Source organism: Sylvia atricapilla, chromosome 3 (genome assembly GCF_009819655.1).
Source record: "Sylvia atricapilla isolate bSylAtr1 chromosome 3, bSylAtr1.pri, whole genome shotgun sequence".
Taxonomy (NCBI): Eukaryota; Metazoa; Chordata; class Aves; order Passeriformes; family Sylviidae; genus Sylvia; species Sylvia atricapilla.
The window spans coordinates 99,063,282-99,084,934 of NC_089142.1; the positions used below are offsets into that span (position 1 = coordinate 99,063,282).

The 21,653-nt window shown below is 41.9% G+C and overlaps 1 protein-coding gene across 1 annotated transcript in view; it reads left to right on the top strand.

Moving 5' to 3' along the window:
- Positions 1–9,178: 9,178 nt before the first annotated feature.
- STON1 (stonin 1) overlaps positions 9,179–21,653 on the top strand; it is a 31,583-nt gene continuing 19,108 nt past the window's right edge. The window contains exons 1-2 of the mRNA XM_066314449.1: positions 9,179–11,155; positions 17,831–18,033. Coding sequence (XP_066170546.1) covers positions 9,190–11,155; positions 17,831–18,033 — 2,169 coding nt within the window. The 5' untranslated portion in view covers positions 9,179–9,189. The remainder of the gene's footprint in view (positions 11,156–17,830; positions 18,034–21,653) is intronic.

Consider the following 21,653-nt stretch of genomic DNA (forward strand, 5'->3'; position numbering starts at 1 on the left):
TGACTTTGTGTTTGGGTAAACATGATCCCTCTAGTGCAGCACTCCTTTTCTTCTGTTTTTGATTGGCATAAATACAAGCTGACGTCCTCTGCTTCAGAAGAGCAGGCTGCCCACATGTCTGTCTGAAAAGGCTTTTGGAGAGGAACCCAAATGAGGCTTTTTTGGGTGTCTGTGTTATGAGTTACACTTTCTGTATGACATGATTGTAATCAGTTAAATCAGTTACTATTAAAAATACTTCTATCTAAATAAACAAGGATTCAACTGGGACATCCTCTACTTGGTGCTAGTATTCCTGTAAGGCTTTAGGGCAGGGAGAAGGGAGTATCCCACAGCTGAGGTGAGAACTGTTCTGTCAGGAAATGTTCCTGACCGGTGTCAGACAGTACTTCTCATGTTTAGAGGTACTTATGTCGTGGATTATACTCCAGAAAGCTATTGCCATGTGTTTGTTGGGCACTAAAGCATGAGGCAGTTTTAAAGGCAGATATAAAAGCTGACTCAGACCTAAAACTAAATTAAAAAAAAAATAAAAAGGACTATTATGTTGTTCAGTAATTTTCCTAAATACAGTATTTCTGTTAGCTTCACTACCTTTTTTTTATTCACTCTGAGATTAGTGACAGGAGTTCTGAAGTGTTCTTTTGTGCTGTGTATTCTTTGTGGTATTTCATCCCTCCCTTCCCTTGGACACTGCAAACACTAGCAGAGGACCAGGCTTGAAGTTCTTTCTGACCACAGCCAGCTTAATATTTTGATGTGTGATCTGTGTGCCAAAGTACTCAGCCTTTTTTTTTTTTTTTTTTTTTTTTTTTTAATCCAGAGAGCTGCTTAATCCTTAAAAAAAAAGAAAAAAGAAAAAGGCTGTTGCTATTACAGAAGTGGGACGACCACCCATAACTGCATTTCTGCTGCTTCTTACTCCATTATAAATCTCTGTCTCTGCCCAGGGGGAGAAGAGAGGGAGAGGTTTGGGATGTTAAAGTACTTGCCAGAGCCCTGTGCAGAGCTGCCGTGACCAGAGCACTTCTGTGGGATGTGTGTGTGTTCCTAATAATAACATGTTTCCTAAACACAGTTAAAAATTGCTTCAGTAGATGCAGTAACATTCCATTAACTTAGTGACCTGCATAAGTACTGCAAATAAAAGTAGATTTATTTTCCTGTCTCTTCTAGGCCAGAGCATTTTTTTTTTAAATTAAAAGAACCCAACAAACCTTCTGCACAGTAAAATGTCAGCTGATGTCAATAAACAGTTTACATGAATCCCTGCTGTCACTTGGCTCTCCAAAATCTGCCTATGGAGTGTCAGCTCTGCCATCACTGTGGTGATCCTGAGGAGGAGTGTGATTCAGAGGATGAAGCTGGACTAGCCCAGGGCACTGAATGTGAGTGGGCCCTGTGGGAGTTGTCTTTTACACATGACAGGGATACAGTGAAATGAATTAAATATGATTTATCTATCTTATCTATGCAGATAATGGGAAGAAATTAGGTGCAATAGCAAAGATCAAAAAAAATCAGCTTCAATTAAAAAACTTTTAGGGGTCACAGGTTTGCAGTGAGCACTTTCCACCATTAAAGAAATAACGAAGTTTTCACAATACATTGCTATGTGTAACTTTTGCTTTGAGAAAATGCAGCCATGTCTTGCATCACGCCTTGCAGTCACCTCTTGCACACAAGTGATGTGTCTTAGAAGGCACCACAATATCCAGAAGGGAGGAGAATAAAAACACTTGAGTAGTTGATACTGATTTCATTAGGCTTTTTGTCATTTCTTCTAGGGAAAATGAGCTTTCTTCTCTTCAAGATGTTCACTAAAACACTAAACAGAACCATTTTGTGGTTCGCAGGATTTAATCCACTTCTAATTTGAGCTAGTAAAACTGTTCCTACTGTGTTTGATAGCAGACTCTGTCTTCCTGAGGGTTTTCCTGGTCATTCCATTTGCCAGCAAATGGGGCATGGGCAGGGCTCCACCCTGTCCTGTCTTCTGTTCCCAGCCTGGAGCCCAAAGATGCACAGAGCCACGGGCCACTAGATGTGTGTTAGTGAGAGCTGGGACAGTCTGTCACCTCCTGAGATAGGGTCTGCCCAGTAGACATGAAAATGCTGGACATCCAGAATGGAACTCTGCTGGGCATTATCTGCAGGAACTGGCTGAGAAGGTAGAATTGATGTACCCAAGAAAGATGCTCAGGCTTGTGTGGAGTACTGCTGTTTGTTATTCTTACAGATATGCCAGAGATAAATGTTTTTTTATCACTTTGGTTATGTTAAAAGGAAAAACAAACTGGTTCTAAGTGTACCCTATACAGCTCTTCTTTATGTACCAGAATTATGCAGAGTTTGTGGTGTGATGTAAGATGTTATTTCATCTTCCTGAAACAAAATAGTTACATGTAGCTGTGGCTTGGGAAAACTGTTTTTTATGTTAGAAAGTGTTTGTTGCAAGTCTGTGATCCTTGGATGTTTCATAGCTGGAGGCTGATTTTTGCCTGACTTCTTTCTCTGTGCTGTTATATTTATTGGTTCATGTGTTCTGTGAGGTGTCTGGATACGGGCTGAGCCCCAGCAGGCAGTGCAGGACCTGCTGAAAGAAACCTTATAGTTCCCCTCAGCTGAGAGAGGAGGCCTGTGGGGCAAGAGGACCTCTGCAGCTTTTTGCAGCTTTAGGTTTGCATTCCAGTATCTTTCCTGATGGCACTTAAATTGGATCTCTATTTTAGTTTCATTTTTTAAAAAAATTAATTATTATTTTTAGTTTATTCTATTTAGTTTATGTTATCTCATCCTGAAAGTTATGTTCCTGATAACAAGCTCTGCAAATAAATCCTTGAGAGGAATGACGGTGCAGATCCCAGGTGGCTGTGCGGTCGTGATTTGTAATAATCTCTCAATCTCTTTAGGAAATACCTTTGGTTTGTCTCCATAAAATCATACAGACACTTCCAGTAAAATGTCTCTAGCTTTTCTGCCTTTATTCCTATTCCCCACTAAGAAAACAGTGAAGGACAAAGCTGCTGTGACTCACCCGTGGTGATGTGACTGCTGGAGGGGGTGAGGGAGGGTGTGGGAATCACGGCTCACTGTGTTTGGGAAGAGTGGTGGAAGCTGATGGTGTTACACACAAGACCAGTCATGCATGATGTTTTGTTGTCTTTTCGAGGCAGCTTTGGAATGACTTCACATTTGAGTGTTAGGGAAGGACTCCCAGAGTGGATCTGCACATGAAAAGGAGTGTTTTAACAGTGTGTAACAGCTGAGGTTTGTGTGATTATCCGTGGCAAAGATGGGAATTGTTTTGAGCCGCTGTGCTGAATTTTCACATACGGTGGAAGATCCTCACCATCCAACCTCCTCCTCTTGTCAGCAAGAAGAGCTACTTTTTTTGGGAGGATCCACTTCAGGCGCAGCTGAGCAGGCTTGAATGGTTGCCAGTGATGTGATTCTGTCTGCTTTTCTTTCATTTTCCATTTGGGAGCTTCCTATAGGTTTCCCCTCCTATGTCAATCTCATATCAGCTCACAGGATTTTAAAGCATGAGGTGTGACCCTGAGAGGAAGAGGAGTTGGAATTTCCCCAGGCCTCCCTCATGCAGTGCCTGTAGGACCTGTCCCTGGCTGCATTCCGGATGCTCTCCTGGTGTGCAGGGATTGGCACTGCTGTGACCAGTGGTCCCTGACCTCGGTGGGGAGTCCCCCACACCCCAAACTCTGTGACATCATCCTCTCTGGAGAGCATTTCAGCCTCTACCCAACCCTTTTTTCCCTGTCAAGGAAAATAAGCGTTGTCTCTGCTTGGGAGTTGTGATAGGTTGTGTTGATACCCTTAAAAATGTCAATTTTTTCAAGCCTGTGCCTTCAAATACCAACCACCTGACTTGTGAACCCCCTGTGACAGAGGCAGGAACAAGCAACAGTGAGAGGTGTTTGCAAGAGCTGGGCCTGCCTTTGCTCTGGGGATGTGCACACTGTCAAAAGCTGAAAGCTTTAATTCCTCCAGCTCTTGGGGCCAAGAGTAAGGAATTCCAAATTAAACAGATTAGCTGCAAGCTCTGAACTTCTCCCAGCTGTGCCTATGCCCCAGAGAGTGAGAAATGTAAATAAAAGGTCACATTGCACTTTGAAGTCGGTGTATTTTTGACTGTTACACCAGTTCCTTATTTTCTAAAATGAGTAATGCAAGTGGGAGGCTTAGTCCATATCCCAAATACAAGAAAATGGCAAGAAATTCCTATTTTCCATTAGCTGTAGCTTTTGCTTATGTTTATTTCAGAAGTATAGACTGCATAATTTTTATGTGTATTTAGGATAGAAAAAGCAGAGTTAAATAGAAGTGCAGCCACATGTAGTATCAAAGTAAAATTTGAGGCAAATCATCATAAACCAAGCAGTTTATGTAGAAGTTGTGCTTCAAGGTTTTTTTTGCAGAGTTAAGTAATAACCAAAACAGTGACACAAAGAATATGGCTGTAAAACGCAGAGATAAATCTGCCATGTTTTACTTGGATATCACAAGGGCTTAGAAACATTTAGGGAGTTTTATATACCATATGTGCTTTATTGCTTAAACTGCAGAGAATTTGTACTTCCCTGCGAGACTATTGCACTCTGTGGCAAAATGCTTGAACAAATCATCTGGGAGTTTGTACAAGGAACAGCAACAGCTCAGGGTGTGGTTATGGGACAGCTTCACCACAGCATGCACAGGATGCAGACCTTTACATTAAATTTCTATATGGCCTGTATGGAACACACAAGCTTGCTCCTGGAAATAAAGTTGATGTGTAGTAGTGTATGGGATCCATAGTTTTTCTGGAAGGGTGGGAATAAAATGACCACGCACTGTCCACAAACAGAGCAGCTCATGTGAAGAGCTCAGCTTATTTTGAAGGGATTATTTAACTCTTTTGTCACACTGTATGCAGATAAATCGGGAGGGGGGGGGCTTTTTTTGAGCTTGGAGCAAGTAATGAGGCTGTTGTTTACCCAGTAAAACCCCACTGAACAAGTGGCACACATAAGGTTTGTTCTTGGGTGTTACAAAGAGAATTTGTTTAGAGGATGTGTAGCTTAACAGTTCTGGAACTGGGATGGCCTCTAGAGCTAGAGAGGCAATTAAGAATGTATTTATAAAATCATGCTTTTCTGTGTGTTGGGAGTGTGAGTACTGTCTATTAAACACTGCATTTACTTGCTCTATGCTTTGCAGATGGGAAGTGTTTCCCTGACATTCCTCATTCCTTGACCCCATGCTCCTCCAATATTTTAAGAAGACCTTTGTGTTTGAACAGAAGGGGATATGCTTGAGGGTTTTAACTGGTGTCAAATTTTAGGGAAGACCCCTAAGAGGGAGATGCGCAGGGGGTCCAGTTGTGCACTGTGCTGGTTCCATGCTGTTGCTCTGAGAGAGGTGACAGAAGGCCGTGCTGTCAGCACGGTGGGGACATTGCTGATGACATGTCAGCATCCTCAGCTTACTGAGGACCCAAGTGCATCTGGGGGAGAAGTGTCAAAGCCAATACCTGGAGTTACACCTTCGAGTGAGTAGGGAGTTATTATTAGTGCTCAGTGTAGGAAGAGGTAACAATATCCCCCAGCAAGGCAGGAAAGTTGAGCTGTATTTTTGCTGCAGATTTGATCTGGGATTTCTGAAGCAACAAAGGACCCAGTGATAGCTAAAGCCTATGAAATGTCTCAATAATAGGATAGGATTTCTCTTCCTTTCATCCTCAAAGTATTAAAATGAAGAAATTAACCTGCAGCGACTGCTCATTAAATGCTGAGGGACTGTGCTAATCTGATAAATGGGAAGATTGTTGTCAGGCAGAAGAGGATGAATTGAAATGAGTTGCAACTTTTGGGTTTAGTGGAATTAATGCACCTAGGATTAACTGTTATTTCAGCCAGCTTTTTTATTGGCAGTTTCAATATTCTCAAAATGGTATTTCCTGCCTCATACCTCACAAGATACCACACGTGCTTGTAATTTAAATGTCACAGGCCACATAACATGTGTGTGATCAATGGTATCTTGTATCATTTTCCTTTTACCCAAAGCATTTAGGTTACATTTATGTGGGTCCCATGAGGGACCTTTACTTTTTGGAGGCAAAACACATCCATCCTGAAGCCTGAATTTTATTTTGATTTCAAGGAAGAACATTCCAGTTCATAGGAAGGAATTTGGAGCATGGTTTAGGACAAAATAGAAATTGAAAGCATTACTTTATTGCTTTGTGCAAGATGTAAAGGCATCAGAGAATGAGTGATGTAAAGCAGCATAAGACTGACTTTTTTTTTTTTTTTAATACTAGATGAATGATGCTATCCTTAACACACAAGAGGGTGCATTTCCTTTTATTAGCATGATGTTATCCAATCTTGTAAAAATTGTAAAAATCCATTTGGGCTTTTTTTCCTCCATTCCTAGTAGTCACTTTTGGGGGTCAGTGAGTAATACTAGGGGAACCAGTATCTATTTAACACTTTTTGCATGTGTGTTTATATTATCATCAGCATCTTACTTCTTTTAAAAATCTCCCACGTAACTGCAACAGCAACAAGAGGTGAAAGCTAAAGCCTCTGACAGGTACACTGAGGGTTTTGTGACTGCAGAGGAAAGTGTTTTTTTCCACTTTTTTCCATCTGGGAAAGTGGTTTTCTTCATTGACACTTACTGACTGATGTTAAATGTTTGGCAGGTGGAGTTCAAACATCTTTTTGTTTTGTAACAGGAAAAAAACCCTGCCAAATTATCTGCAACATCATATTTTTAAAAGGGAATAGTAACAGATGGGGGAAAAAAACCCCCAAACATCTGAGAATAATAAAGGACACTGAAAAACTCCATTTCTCCATTCTAACAAGAAAGGGAAAGAGTCTGCAAATGTGTTCCTTATTGTAAACGCTGGATTTTCTGATTTCTTTTCCATTGGTGCATCTCAGTGTTGTGTGATTTGCCCCTTGAGCATGGCTGTGGTCACACTGCTGGAGGGTTGTGGCAGCATTCCCAGAGCCCCTCTGCAGAGAAAGGCTTCTCTCCCATCCACAGTGTGTTTTTTCTCTCTCTGGCCATCCTTTATCTCTTGTAAATGCCAGAAGAGTTTTTAATGGCAGCCTTTGAGGCTGTTTCCTTATGCTCTCTTGTCTGTCGGGCTGCTCCAGTGTCCCAGCTGTTCCAGGAAAAAGCCAGGCTCCGAGTTAGCATCCCATTAGCTGCTCTTAACAAATGAGGCTTTGAAAACACGGCTGAAAACTTTGAAACTTCAGCTCTAGAAATAATTAATTCTGAAAGAGCCATGGTGGCAACCAGAGGGAGAGGAGGAGAAGGGTGTGATATGGGAGGAAAAAATGATGACCAAGTCAGAGACCAAATAGCTGTGATTTTTCTTTCCACTGCTGCACTTTATGATGAAGTGATTGTGTGGGTGAAGGATACACTGGTTGTTGTGTGTGTCTGAGCTATGATAGTAATTTGTACTTGTTTGCTCCTTTTCTCTCTCTCTTTCTGTAAGTGGTGATTAGAGTGCTTATAAAATAACTAGCATAGTGCAAATATTTTTCTGAACAAAAAGGTCGAGAGTTCAAAAACTAATGAAGGACCAGAGTCCTCCTCTGTTAAGAGCTCTCCATTGCTTAGTGTAAGTACACTGTGCCACAGTTTATGGCACTTTCTTACTGGCTACAAACTGCCCCAGAAATAATAGAGTAATGATAAAAATAAAGACTTGTAGCACAAATTTCACTTGGCTGGACTGTAGCATGTCTAGGAGTGAACTTTTCTCTAAATGTTACAGATAAAGAATGGCTTTTATGGTTATGTGATTCTGTAGTGCTGTGCAATTAAGCAGCCTGACTGTGGCTGTCTGTGCATGAAAGGCAATAGCTTTAAGTCATCATTAGCTGACCTTAATTAACAGAGTAATAATGTACATGCAGGTGGTTTTTGTCTATATGAACTCCGCCTTCCTTGTGCTTTCAGGCAAACGTGGATGTGTTCTGACAGAACAAGAGTAACTTTCTATCAAATGAGTGATGTCTATATGTGCCCCCGTGGTGTTTCATTGTACTCTATTCCTCTTCAGGCATTGGCAATTTTTTGCTTGCTCCCTCATCAGGCAGGAGCAGTGGGGGGAAAGAACTTTGGGGATAACATGCCCTGCATAAGGATGCAACGAGCATTTAAATTTTAGTACACAATTTAGAACCACGACAGCAAGATTGATGGTTTACTGGTTGCAGACCTGCTCAGAGGACATCCAGCTGAACCCTTTACCAAAGACACTTTGTTTGATGAAGTGTAGTTTATTAATTGGTTTAAAGACCTGTCCTTTTTCCAGGCCAGCAGCCAATTCAGTGCTTGGCAGATGTGAGTGTTGTTACTTGGCTTTGACTTGTGTTTCATCAGCGTTTTGTCTGCGGTGGAGGCCTGCAGTCTACTCCTCAGCAGGAATGTACTGCTCATCCTTAGCCTAATTTCTTGTTTATATGTATAATGCCTTTACAATGCTTCCCTATAACATGCTCAGTGTCCAAGAGCATAAGCCTGAGTTGAAGGAACTGATGTAGAGAGATTCCTGCCTGGGTCTGGCAGGCATCCAGGTTTTGCTCTGATGGCAGCAGCATGTGTACCTTTGCCATCAGCACTGAGTTGCTGCAGCTTTTCATAAAAAAAAAAAAAAAAATCCCCTCTCTCAATCCTGATTCTATTTTTGGAAACAGCTACACCATTCTTAGTAAAATGCTGGGTTTTTTTGATGGGGGAGGGAGGGGAAACCTTACCCAGAGCAGATGCCCAGTGGAAAATTTCGAATATGGAAAATCTCTGTCCATATTTGAAATGATGCATAAGCTGCATAGTATTGTTGTTGTATAGTATGAAGCTGAAAATACTATTCAAGCAGTCCTGTACTGCTGTGGGGCATTCTGCTCTCTCTGATTGAGAGGCTCTGTACATCAGATGCTCAGAACAGCTCTTAGAGCTTAGAACTCCCTTCAGTCCCCAGCCTGGGAGAGCAGTGGGGATTCACAGGCAGTTTATCTGTTTCTGCACAGCTATCTCAGATTATGCATGCAAAACAAAATACACTGGATTTGTGAAATGGTTGCAAATTTGAGCTTTGTGTGATTTGAGTTTGATTTGAATCATGTTTGTTGTTTCTTTATAGATGGCTTGCAGGTGATGCGTTGTGCAAGTGCCTCAAGTTTCTCCTACAAGATGTGCTCCCCAAATCCAGCAAGCTGGGTCACCTTTGATGACGAGCCTCTTTTCCAGTCACCCCAGAAACTGATTGACAATCAGAGTAGTTGCAAACCAAATGGCCTTAAGCTCAACTTGTCCAATGTTCATGAGTCTTCAAGTAGATCCTCCTCTACAGGCAGCACTCCGCTCTCATCTCCTGTAGTTGATTTCTACCTAAGTCCTGGACCCCCCAGCAACTCTCCACTAACTACACCTACCAGAGAGTACCCAGGAAACCCCTGCATTCCAAAGCCTGGGATTCACATGCTTTATCCCATCCCTGAATGGCCATTAAATGTTAACCCTCCTCCATCCCCTGGGATTTGCTCATCCCTAGCCTCGCAGAAACCAAGCAGCCTTCCTTTGAACCCCTCACCTAATGACTGTCCAGGTAAGACTTTGGTCTCCAAATCAGCAGGTGAAGGAAGCCCTAACCCACCAGGAAGCTGTGAGGAGCTGGTTCCAGGACACTTCCCGTATTTCCACAGTGACTGTGCTTTTTCCAGTCCTTTTTGGAAGGAAGGGTGCTCCTTCAGCATGTCACCATCCAATGTTAGTATGCACAGGAAGGACAAAGTGCTTGACAGGAGTGGGTGTCATCCTAGAGACAAAGAAACATATCATAATCAGAAAAGCCTCAACCAGGGCTCCTTCAGTTACATCTGTGAGAGGCTTGAACACTTGCAAGCTGACAGCTGTGAGGCTGTGGAAAACCCACCCATCTCCAGCACCCACACGTGGCACAAGCTCTCCCCCACCATCCCACACAGCCTTTTCAGGAGCCAGAAATCAGATGGGTGGCCGTTCATGCTGAGGATTCCTGAGAAGAAGAACATGATGTCGTCTCGGCAGTGGGGCCCTATTTACCTGAGCGTCCTGGCTGGAGGGGTGTTGCAGATGTATTACGAAAAGGGCCTGGAGAAACCTTTCAAGGAATTCCAGCTGCAGCCGCAGTGCAGGCTGTCGGAACCCAGACTGGAGAGCTACAATGTCTCAGAAAAAATCCACACTGTGAAGATCGAGTGCGTGTCTTACACAGAGAAGAGGAGGTACCACCCCAAAGTAGAGGTGATCCATGAGCCGGAGGTGGAGCAGATGTTAAAGCTAGGCACCACCGATTATAACGACTTCACCGATTTCCTCGTGGCAGTCGAGGAGGAGCTCATGAAACTTCCTGCTGTTTCCAGACAAAAGAGGAATTATGAGGAGCAAGAAATGACTCTGGAAATAGTGGATAACTTTTGGGGGAAGGTCACTAAAGCAGAAGGAAAACTCGAAGAAAGTGTGGTCATCACACACGTTTACTGCCTGTGTTTTGTGAATGGCGGTGCTGAGTGTTTTCTAACCCTGAATGACCTGGAGCTCCACAAGAGGGATGAGCGTTACTTTGAGAAGGAGCAGCAGAAGAAGTGGATCGATATTCTCGACTGCCATTTCCATAACTGTGTCAAAGCACAGGAATTTGAGCAATCACGGATTATTAAGTTTACACCCCCGGATGCCTGCAGGCTGGAACTGATGCGTTTCAGGACACGCTACAATGGGCAAGACCTTCCCTTTTCTGTGAAGGCTGCAGTGGTGGTTCAGGGGGCATACATTGAACTTCAGGCTTTCATAAACATGTCTTCAACTGCTCAGATCCTGACACGTCTACCCTCTGTGAAATACTGTGAAAATGTTATGATACGCTTTCCTGTTCCCACACAGTGGATCAAAGCACTTTGGACCATGAACCTCCAAAGGCAGAAGTCCCTAAAAGCAAAAATGAATAGGAGGGCATGCCTTGGGGCTTTGCATGAGGTTGAATCTGATCCCGTAATCCAAGTCTCGATTGGAACAGCAAAATACGAGAGTGCCTACAGGGCCGTGGTGTGGAAGATTGACAGACTTCCAGATAAAAATTCAAGTAAATAATCTGTGCTATGGGCTTGGGTGTGTGGCTTCACTGGGTTTATGCTTGTGTACCTCCATCAGCTGTTGTAGTTTGGGTTTTTATCTGTGGGATGCTGTTGGTAGAAGCTGAACTAATCTTGTAGGAAAGAGAGAATACAGACGTATCAATTTCTTTAAACCATGTTTTCATAAATTATTTGATAGAGGCAGATGTACTGTTAGTCACGTCAAGTGTGTGGAATCATGGAAGCAGAGCTGATCATTCTGAGTAAACCTCAAGTCTGTAGTAGGAAGGCTGAGGGAAGGGTTTATGCTTCCTGTGTACCAGCTGGGCAATGGGTGGGATGGGAGCAGAAGTTGGTAAAATGATTTGTTCACCCAATATCACACAGCTAATAGAAAAGGTGATATTGTCACTGCTGGGTCTTGGCTTTCTGGCTTCTAGAACATTTAAGAAATGGTAGGTATGATACAGAACTAGAAGGTGCTGTGGTTAAATTTGTTGTAGGAAGACAGCTGTGCTTTTGCAAAGGCTGATTTCTATTACCTCTTTCATGGGTTTATGCATTGAGTTTGTACTTTCATGGCAATAACTGCACTGACAAAAAATGCCTCCCACTTCATTCCCATTTCTTTCTGGTGGTGGTACCTCACTGAAGACTTGTAGCAGTAAAAGCAACTACGTTTTTAATTGCACACATGGAAGTAGTTAATTTACTGTAATTTAAAGGAGAAAATATGACTTTTTGAAGAAGAAAAATATAAATATTTGTGTTCAAAATTCCAGTTTTTAGTCATGTTACCAGTACCTTTCTAAAGACATAGTACTTTTCTAAAGGCATAAAAATTCTTAAGGAGTACAGTGTCCTGCTTCAGGTTCTGTAGAGTGAAGGCATTTGATCCTTTGCTTGATCCTTTGCATTATATGTACCTGAGGCTTTGGGGATGTGTGTAAGACAAGGGCACCTGTTAAAGCATTTAATGTAAAATGTCTGTAAAATCTGTACTTTGAAAAAGGGGGGCAAGTGTATGCTACTAACATATGGATTGTCATAGTCTCATATTATCCTGTCTGGGATAACTGCCTCTTTAAAATGTTCAGAAAAGATTTTGTCTTCTTAAGTCGCAGTTTCAGGCATTCTGTTACTAAGCCAGGACTAATGGGGGGGGGGAAGAGCAATGACAGAGAGAGGGAAGTGAAGGGCATGGGCTGGGAGGACTGGAAAATGGACAAGGAGGGCAGAGGAGTTGATGGAGAGATGTAGAAGAGAGAAGGCAGAAGAAGATTCTTCAGGTCTTCAAAATCCCTGTCCTGTGCTCCAGGTTTCAGAGATTTGCACCATGTTGCTATGACCCATGTGTTTTCCCAAGGCTTACAGGACTGTTTGGGTAGCTTTTAGTGCTCTTTGCTATTTAATGTAGGTTTGCTTCTGTAAAATCAAGTCAGCAGTTTAGGCAATTTTAAAGCTTATAAGTCTTCCGAATTTCCTGCAGTTCTTTCACCTGAAGATTTGATGTGCACAATTAACTTCAGATTTAAGTTATTTGAAAGGAAGAACTGGGTTTTTTGAGACATTCCACAGCTTTACATTATTTTTAACCAGTAGCTTAAACTTCTGACATTTGAATAACTCCTCTAGCTGAGATCTGCAGAATCATTTGTCTCTGTGAAATGTTCGTGCATTTGAAAAAACATTTTGGTAGAAATACTGCCCAGTCAAATTTTAAACCTCTTTATCAAGTGCTCTGTGTACAGTTAAGAGTTTAAAAATAGAGTTGTCCCAAGGCGTGCCAAAAGTCTGGAGACAGTCAAACTAATAGAAATATGTAAACTTTCATAATGTGTTTACCGCAGCTGGGAAAATATGCTGATGATTTTGCTTTCAAAAAACCTTTGTCCAAGGCTTCTCAAAAAAACCCCCAAAACAAAACAAAAAAAGAAGAAAGGTTGCCTGCAGTTATTTTGTGGCTCCATTTATAGACATTGAAATATATTAATATCCACTGGATTCAACTAAAGGGTTTTCTTGGAAAAGTGCTGGCAAAGTGAAGTCAGTAGGAGCTGCAAGAAAGACCAGACTTCTAAAAGCAGCCTATTCAGATATATAGATGTGGTGTTTGGAGTCAGAATTTTAGCATTATTAAAAAAAAAAAAAAAAAAAAAAAAAAAAAAAAAAAAAAAAAAAAAGGAAAAATACAATAGGCCTTGAAGGGCTGATCCAATGAAATATCTGCAAATTGAGTCTATGTTTGTGAAATTGGAGCTTTGTGTAAGGAAACGCAGAACATGTCATGATTTTAGCACAGTACTGGGGCCAGACTTTGCAGTGAGAAGCTGTGTCAGCTGCTTCCCAGGGAGTTCCCAGGGAGCAAGGGAGAGACTAAACTGCAAAGCACTGTGCTTTAATCACTTGCTGTGTAAATTTGAGCCCTGTGATATTTCCTGCTAGGACACCTCCATCCTCCAGCTGTTGTGTAAAGCCAACAGTTCTTCAGCTGATTATTTCTTCTTTCATTCTGCATCATGGAGCCACACTGAGGAAGCAGAGACTGAACAAGAAAGCAAATTGGAGCTTGTGGAGGTTGTGGCTTCTGGCAGCCTTGTTACTGCCTTTAGCATCTGTGGATGAACTCTGCTGTGGGAGGTGATGTGGTTTCCAGGAACTGCCAGGTCCTGCTTTCCTTATTTTCTAAACTACCCAGGTGGAAACTCAAAGCCATGGCTTTGTCAGGTGGGCTCCATTCCTTCCCTGCCACCTCCTGGCACCGGCACCACTGTGAACTGGTGCTTGGTGGTGGTACTGTCCCTCTCCTCTATTTCCTGTGCACTTCTCCCAGCAGGCTGGATAAATGTACCCATTTAGACATAGCTGCAGGAGTTATTGACTTCTAACAACCCTAATGTATGTAAATCTGTTCTTAGTAATTGTTTATGTTTTCATGTTCCAAGTAAGAGTTTTAGAACTGGACCTATTTTGGCAAAAATAGAATTATTATATAACTAAGATAACCAGTACATTATTTTGGCTTCAATTGCTTTGCTTTGTGAGCCTTTCTCAGATCAAGGTTGTTTGATTGCTACTTGCACTGGTGAAAAAGGGCTAAACAATGTTAATAACTGGAAAGTTAGATTATTAATTGCTTTTGAAATGTTATATGAATGCTAAATGATATTTGGAATCTAGTTTCATAATTTTACTGATCTTTTGTTTATTTGTTTGTTTGTTTTGGCTTTTTTGTTGGTATTCTTTGGAGACAGAGAGCAAGAGTTTGGAATGTTTTTAGGAAACAAGCCAGATTTTCAGATTAAGGCAGACTAAAATCTCTCAATTCACAGAAGTCTTAACAAGTTGCATAGATTTGCAGGGTTTGTCTCATAAGCTGGATAGTAAAACCTCAGGAATCTCCCCAGATTTTTCTGGTTGCCTCTCAGGAGTGGTTTGATTTCATCAGTCCAGGTGGTCATGCTTCAACAGTGCCTGATGGGCCACGTTTTGGATAGCTGGGCTTGAATAAGTGATCTTGAATATGTCAGGGCTCTGAATATGTCACCTTAGCACACTGTGCCTGCTCCAACCCACCTGTCTTCCCACAGTACCACCTTTTCTCTCCTTCTGGCCAACACCTGGCTTTTTCAGCATTACAGTTTCTTTTGCAAAAGAATCTTCTACACACAGCCTCTCTTTCTTCTTCTGACACCAGTGTATCACAAGGCCTGGGAAGCAGTGGCTTCATGGAGCAGAGATGACAAGAACTGCTCAGTTTTAGATGAAAACTAAGCTGATGTTCACAGTCTTCCAAAAGGCTGGTCAGTCACGTTGTTGTGTGACAGCCAATGGAAAGAAGTTCCTCATGCTCCTAGCAGAGCCCAGCAGTGGCAGAAGAACTCCACAAATGAACGGGTGAGTACTTCCCTCTGACATTGGTGTTGGTACAAGATGGGCTGGGGGGTACCCTGTGTTTTAGGAATAGGCAAAAACGTCCAATGGAGGCTGCTCCAGAGGACCCAAGGCAGTTTCCTTATCCAAATCCCAAACCTGTTGTCTCTGCCTTTGCAGGTTACCACCTAAGGAAAAGGAAGCACCCCAGAATTCACTGCATCCCAACACCAAGACCACGTCATGGCTGTAGGTCAGCTGGAATATAGACCCAGAGGTTTCTTTGGATGGTCCTGAATCCCACCTGTCCCATATCTAGCCAGGAGACCTTCAGCAACAGCCCAAGATGTATGGCTGATCTATGCCTGGACTCAAGTGGACATGTGTTATCCAACATTTACCATCCAATATCTGCCCAGGAAAATTCCGAGCAGTAATTACTTCTGGATTCCATTTCTTGGAAGACAAAATAATTTGCTAGACAGTTCCCATTGCTATTTGTTTCTTCATAGGCCTGTCCCCCAAAAAACCCCAGGAAGATTCTTAATTTGATCTCCAAAAGCCCTTAGATCTATGCTGACTGCCTTCTACCACAAATTAACTACAAGCAACAAACCCTTTTTCCTCAGATCCTTGACTAACCACAGCCCCAGAGGCAGAGAGTGCCTTTTCCCTGGCCAAGACATGCTGTGCCATCTTGGTGCTGCAATTCCTGCTGTCCTCCCCAGGATGTTTCACTTGTGGCTGGCACTGTGCAGTCTGTGCAGCCCTGCACAGCAAACAGCACAAAGAGCAGGTCATGTAAATTTGTTGCCAAGCTGCATCCTGGTACTACCGTGGGAGAGGAGAGCAGGTCCTGGGAGCCAAAAGGAGCACAGTTCAGATGGGATCACATCTTGCAGTGTGGCTCTGGAGCAGGATGTTCATTGTGGTGTCCTGTTGCTGGGATGATGAAGGATTCAACAATGGAGAGACCCACATCAACAGAGGCTCATTCCACCATGTCCAGTCTGGAAGAGGGCCTGTGAACCAAGAGAGTGTTACTGCAGGAGAAATGGCCTTGGACATAGCAAGAGGTGACCAGCAGCAGATCGTGGACAAGGCTTACATCACCTGTCCCTGGGTGCGTGAGTGATGAAACACCATCTCCTCCTTGCACTTCTTCTGTGCTCCAGCTTCATTCTCAAGATGTTGGCAGGTGGCTGTAATCCTTATTTCTGACTTTGTTCCCTCCTCTATTTCCATAATAAAATCCCTGATGTTACAGTTGTTACTTGTCTCTGTGTTTTGTGTTGTTGTGCTGAGACTTCAGCCACATGCAGCATGCCCCTGGCATGGCAGTCCTTGCAAACTGGGGATCTTTGTGCTCCAGTGCCTTGCAGGACCCTCTTCTGAAGTGTGCCAAGAGGTCTGTGTAATGTTACAGGGAAAACCTGCAGCACAGACAGGCACCCAGCTCAAGGCTCCTAGGAGCAATGGAGATGTAGCTTTTAAATTTATTTTTTTACCTTACAAAATGCCTGTGAGCCTGTGGATGTGGAATATTAGCATGATTTTTCCCATGGGATGGATAAAGCTCAGTTTATGTTAACTCCTTTTTCAGTATTTCCTTCATTCTGATACAAAATTGATTCCTGTCACTGGAGGAAGTCAGTGCATAAAGAATGGGACATTTTTTCCTGAACTTCAAGATTCCATTCAGTGTAATGGATGAAAACCAAATATACACTGCCAAGGCTTGCCTTTGACAAAATACAGGCAATCCTTTCTCCCTTTTTATTTTTTTTTTCCTCTGCCTGCAGCCAAAACATAGTTAGTTGTCTATGCTGATGATTAAAATCCTGGAGAGAGGGAGAAATGCAGAACTGCTGCGTTTTGCCCTGAAGAATTTGGAGAGGATTCTTTTCATTATATTAAATTGTATTATCCTTTTTTCACACACATAGTCAGTCTGCTGACTCCAGGTGCTTTGGGAAGCAGGCTTTCACGTTGGTGTTCCTGTGTGCCAGGAGAAGTGCTTGCCCTTATCATTGCCACATGTAAGAAATGCTGAAGCAAGTGATCCTTAGGATCATCCCTAGGATGATTAAAGTAATTCAGAATATGCTGCACAAATCCTGCCTGACTCTGCTTTATAACATTACAGTTATTTTAGCAGTACTCTTTTTTTGAAGAAACGGGGCATGTTCTTTTCCAAACTAGAGAGGGACTCAAGGTAGCCTTTATCCTGGTGGGTGGGATGTATCTTGTTTGAGCAGCACTCTTGTTTGAGAGCACCTTTATCTTCCGGCGGTGGACATACTGTAACAAATGATAGCACACAAGATAGCTGTAGTACTTGAAATAAGCACTGCAGTAAAATTTCTACAGCAGAGAGCTCTGGAAAGGAGGTTACTTGACACAGGGCAGCATCTCTGCCTTGGCTACACTGGGACCTTCCAGTTTTTGTTTTTCTGTGAGAGTAAGAAATGCATTTTTAAGGGGAAACTGAGATTCTATCAAATAGTTTGGATTTAGCAACAAAGTCCTACATTTGTAATATTCTCTCAATGAGAAGCTGAAAGGATGTGATAAATCTTGTGTAAATTAATTTGTAAAATTGCAATGACTCTGACAAGTGTGCTGAAGCAGACAGAAAACGAACAAGGGGCCACCTTATACCCAAATAGCAAAAGGTTATAGACAGAATAACTTTGTATCATAACATCAGCTCTGTGTTTATAAAAGGTAAAGCTCTGCTCTCTTGCTAGGAAATGAACCTGAACAAAGGAAACATAATTTGCTAATGGTGTGGTGGTTTTCTTTCCAAGGTTTGGATCATCCACACAGCCTGTCTTACAAACTGGAACTGGGATCAGACCAGGAGATACCATCTGACTGGTACCCATTTGCTACTGTCCAGTTTGTTGTTCATGATACCTGTGCCTCGGGAACGGAAGTGAAGTCCCTGGGCATCGAGAGCGATCTGCAGCCTCAGAAACACGTGATTCAGAAAGCTTTTTACAATTGCCAGGTATTCTCAGGGCTATGCTTTCCATGTTTTCCTCCTTTTCTCCCTCCCTGCTACCCCACAAAGTATTTGAAAAGCAAATGTGCTTTGTATTCTAAACATACCTTGCATGTACTTTTGATAATGCCTTTGAGCAAAAGAATCATTAAATAATAATTCCTTGTCTGATCAGCGATGAGACTGAAAAATAGAACTGTGAATGCAGCTTTTTTTTTTTTTCCTCAGTTAAGCTATTTTTGGGAGTAGTGGTTTTGAAATCTGTTGGGTCTGGAAATATTTTGATTTTGTGTCAAAGCTTTTTTCCATGCTGTTGCTGCAGTTCACACTTTCAGTGTCCAATTATTTGCTAATTCTACCTGCTGCTTTTTGTTTTGTACCTACAGGTTGAAATTGAAAAGAAGTGGATTAGGCTTGATGGAGAAGACCCAGATAAGGCTGGCAACTGCCTAATGCAATGAGAGAGGACAGGAGGCACCGTCATAGGATATTAGTAGGAGTCAATTTACATAGGAAATTCTATTGTTAGAAGAAGCGCAGTGACCTAGTTTAGGGTAAACACAGTCATTGAATTTTTTTTTTTTTTCAGTCCTTATGGGTTTGAGTCTGTAAATCAGTCTGATTTACAAATCTGACTGGGCTGCGTTCAAGTAAACTTCCTGTCATGGGAAGTCCTGGTATGAGAGTGGCAGGATGTGAGCACTTCATTGACTGATTCTAATGTATTATTTTCCTGTTATGGATCTCTGACTTGGGAATGATCTCATACTCTGTATTGAAACCTAATGGCACTACTCAAAGGGTTCATGTTGTTTGGGCATATAATTGGTAATAAAAACTTCCAGAGTGCTTATGATCTATCAGCACCTGTGTAAGGTCCAGAAGGACCAATTACATTTTTTAGTGCTGTTTGAAAACTGAAGTCCCTTATGTTTTGGCTCTGCTTGATGTATGTGAGCAGAACAAGTCTAAATAATATTCTCAACAAGGGCCTTAATTAATGAGTTGTAAATTGGGTGATTTAATTGGGAAAAAGGGTCCTCTGCAATAATACTCTTTATTCTTCTGTGACTGCAACTGTTTCCTCCTCAGAACTTTATAGGTTCACTCAGAGTAATCTCTTGGGGAAAAAAACCCCATATGGCAGATGTGATTGAAGTTTCTGTGCCAGCATTAGACAGTTCCTTTTCACTACAAGTAGCGAGATAAGGGGTGGATTCTCAGTGAGTGTAAATCAGTCCAGGCCCATTTCATCTGATGAGGCTTGGAGAATTTATGCCAGAGGAGGTTTCCCCCCACAAGCTGGAGAAAAGACTGGTTGCTGCTGTTTCCTCTGTGTCTCCATTAGGATGCAAGTTCCAGATGTTGGTATGGAAACTGCAGAAGCTGTGGCTTTGAGTAACTTTTAAGACATGCATGGAAAGGGAGATGTTTTCATGCTTCTGGCTCTAAAGGCATTTTTCCATGGGGAAATAATGCAGGAATGGATTGTCACAAGACACATGAAGCTGTGGTGCTTCATCAGCAACCTGAGCTACTAATCACTAATGTCAATGTGTTCACTGTGTTTTCAACAAACTGCTGGCCTTTAGGGAAAGGTTCTAATACTTCCCTTCAGCCATTATCCCCTATGTAATTTTCTGCAGGCTGTAATTCGAGGTCTGAAAAAAAAACATGATAATTTTAAAAAATGCTCATGATACTTTTTTTTTTTGGCTGCAGTTTTCTTAAAATTAGCCTTCAAACTAAAATTAGTGGAGAACAAAAGTATAGTAATGCACTGCCTCACTTTATATTTTGTACAGCTTGTAACTGTTTATATGAACACTGTGTAAAAATACAGATAAATGGTTTCACCAAAAGTAGAAATATGTGTGATATACAGAGGGAAAATTACCAGTCTGAGGAAACAGAAGACCATAATATGAACCTAGTTCATCACAATAAACTTTTCCCCCCATCCAGAAGCTGAGAATGAAATGGGTAATAGATTCTATAGTAAGTCCTGAGGGCAGGTTTTTTTTATGAGTATTGCATTGCCAAAGCCCCAAATAGACTATTATGGTATTTGGGCTTCTCTATATATCCCTTTTTATTAGCAGATTATATTGTTATAAATCTAAGCAAGCGTTGGACTACAGCAGTGATCCAAATATGTCTCAGCTGTTGCATCCTGTCTGTGTTTTGACTTGAGAAGCCATTAGCACCTTCAAGTCATGTTTGGTGTGTTTTATTAATATTTAATTTTGGTTTATATTCTGCTCAGCTGAACTAAGTGGCACAGCATTGATACCAGGACAAAATGTTTATGCTTGGCAACGTGGCAAGCTCTGCAGTTTGCTGAAGTCCATGGTTGTACTACAGCTACAATATTTATTAACCTCTTCGCTCAGTGAGGTAGAGGAAGCAAAACATTCATTGCAATTACTTGCAGTTACCTTTGTCTGAGGCTGACTTGTTTTGATTGGCATTAAACAGCTAATTCAGTAAACTTATTAGCCGTGGTTGCTCTCCAAAGCCTGTCTCGCCCAGCTGGCCCCTATTTTTCTGTTCTTAAGAAGGAGGAACCAGAATATCTCCATTATTTCATCTTAAGATCTCCATTCACAGCACTCACCTCCTGGGCATTGGGTACCTGGTGGTGTTACAGGTCCTGCAGAAAGCTGTGGCTGCTTTTCTGCTCTCAGGTGTCTGCTGTGTCTCAGGACCCTGTGTAGAGGTGATCCTTTAAGAGAAAAGCTATTGTTTGTAGTTAGTGGTGTAAATAAGGAGTGACCACCTTATGAATCACCATTCCCGCTAGAGAGTTGTATTAAGGTGTTATGGTACAAATGATCATTCAGACTAACTAAACTCAATAACACGAAAAGGCCAAGCTACCACTTTATCTGTGTTGCAAACCACTGGATTTTCATCTGAGGCTTGCAAGACTTGTGATTAACTTCCATCAGAATTGGATCAGGATTACAGGGAATTAATTCCACAGAAATACTGCTACACTGAAAGGAAGTTACTCTGTTTAATACATTGCTTTTGGTTTAACTTGACAATTAGTGCAGCTTAAGATTGAATAATTGCCCTGTTCAGTCTCACACTGATGTTTATATGCCATGATGTCAGAATATTTAAAAATAGGCTGCATTTTAATGAAAAAACTTAGTGTTGTCTGCCTTTTTTCCCTGTCATCAAATTCTAACTTTCTATTATATTACAACATGCCAAACCAGAAATAACCGGGCTTCTCCTTTCTTCTGTGTTGTCTTGAGCATAACTTACTGAAAAAATATTCTTAACTTTAACACTCACTGCTAACATTTTCCATGAATGTTACAGCAGCTGATACTGAGTAAACATATGGGCTCTGAATTCTTTAGAAATCTGGGCTACAAGTAGTCTAACTGTGATTTTGGGAAGGAGAATGGAGATGAGGAACAGTTGCTATAAGCTGTTGTGATGCATAAGCAGTGTTCAGCTAGCAGAAGGACTTTAAATAACCCACGAGGTATTGGCATCATGTGAGGAACCAGGTTTCACACATGTCAGATCTCTGCTTCCTGCAGAGAGAGCCTGCAGTCTCTGAAATGCTGCCAACTGTCTGGGTCACTTAAGATGCTGACATTTCTCTA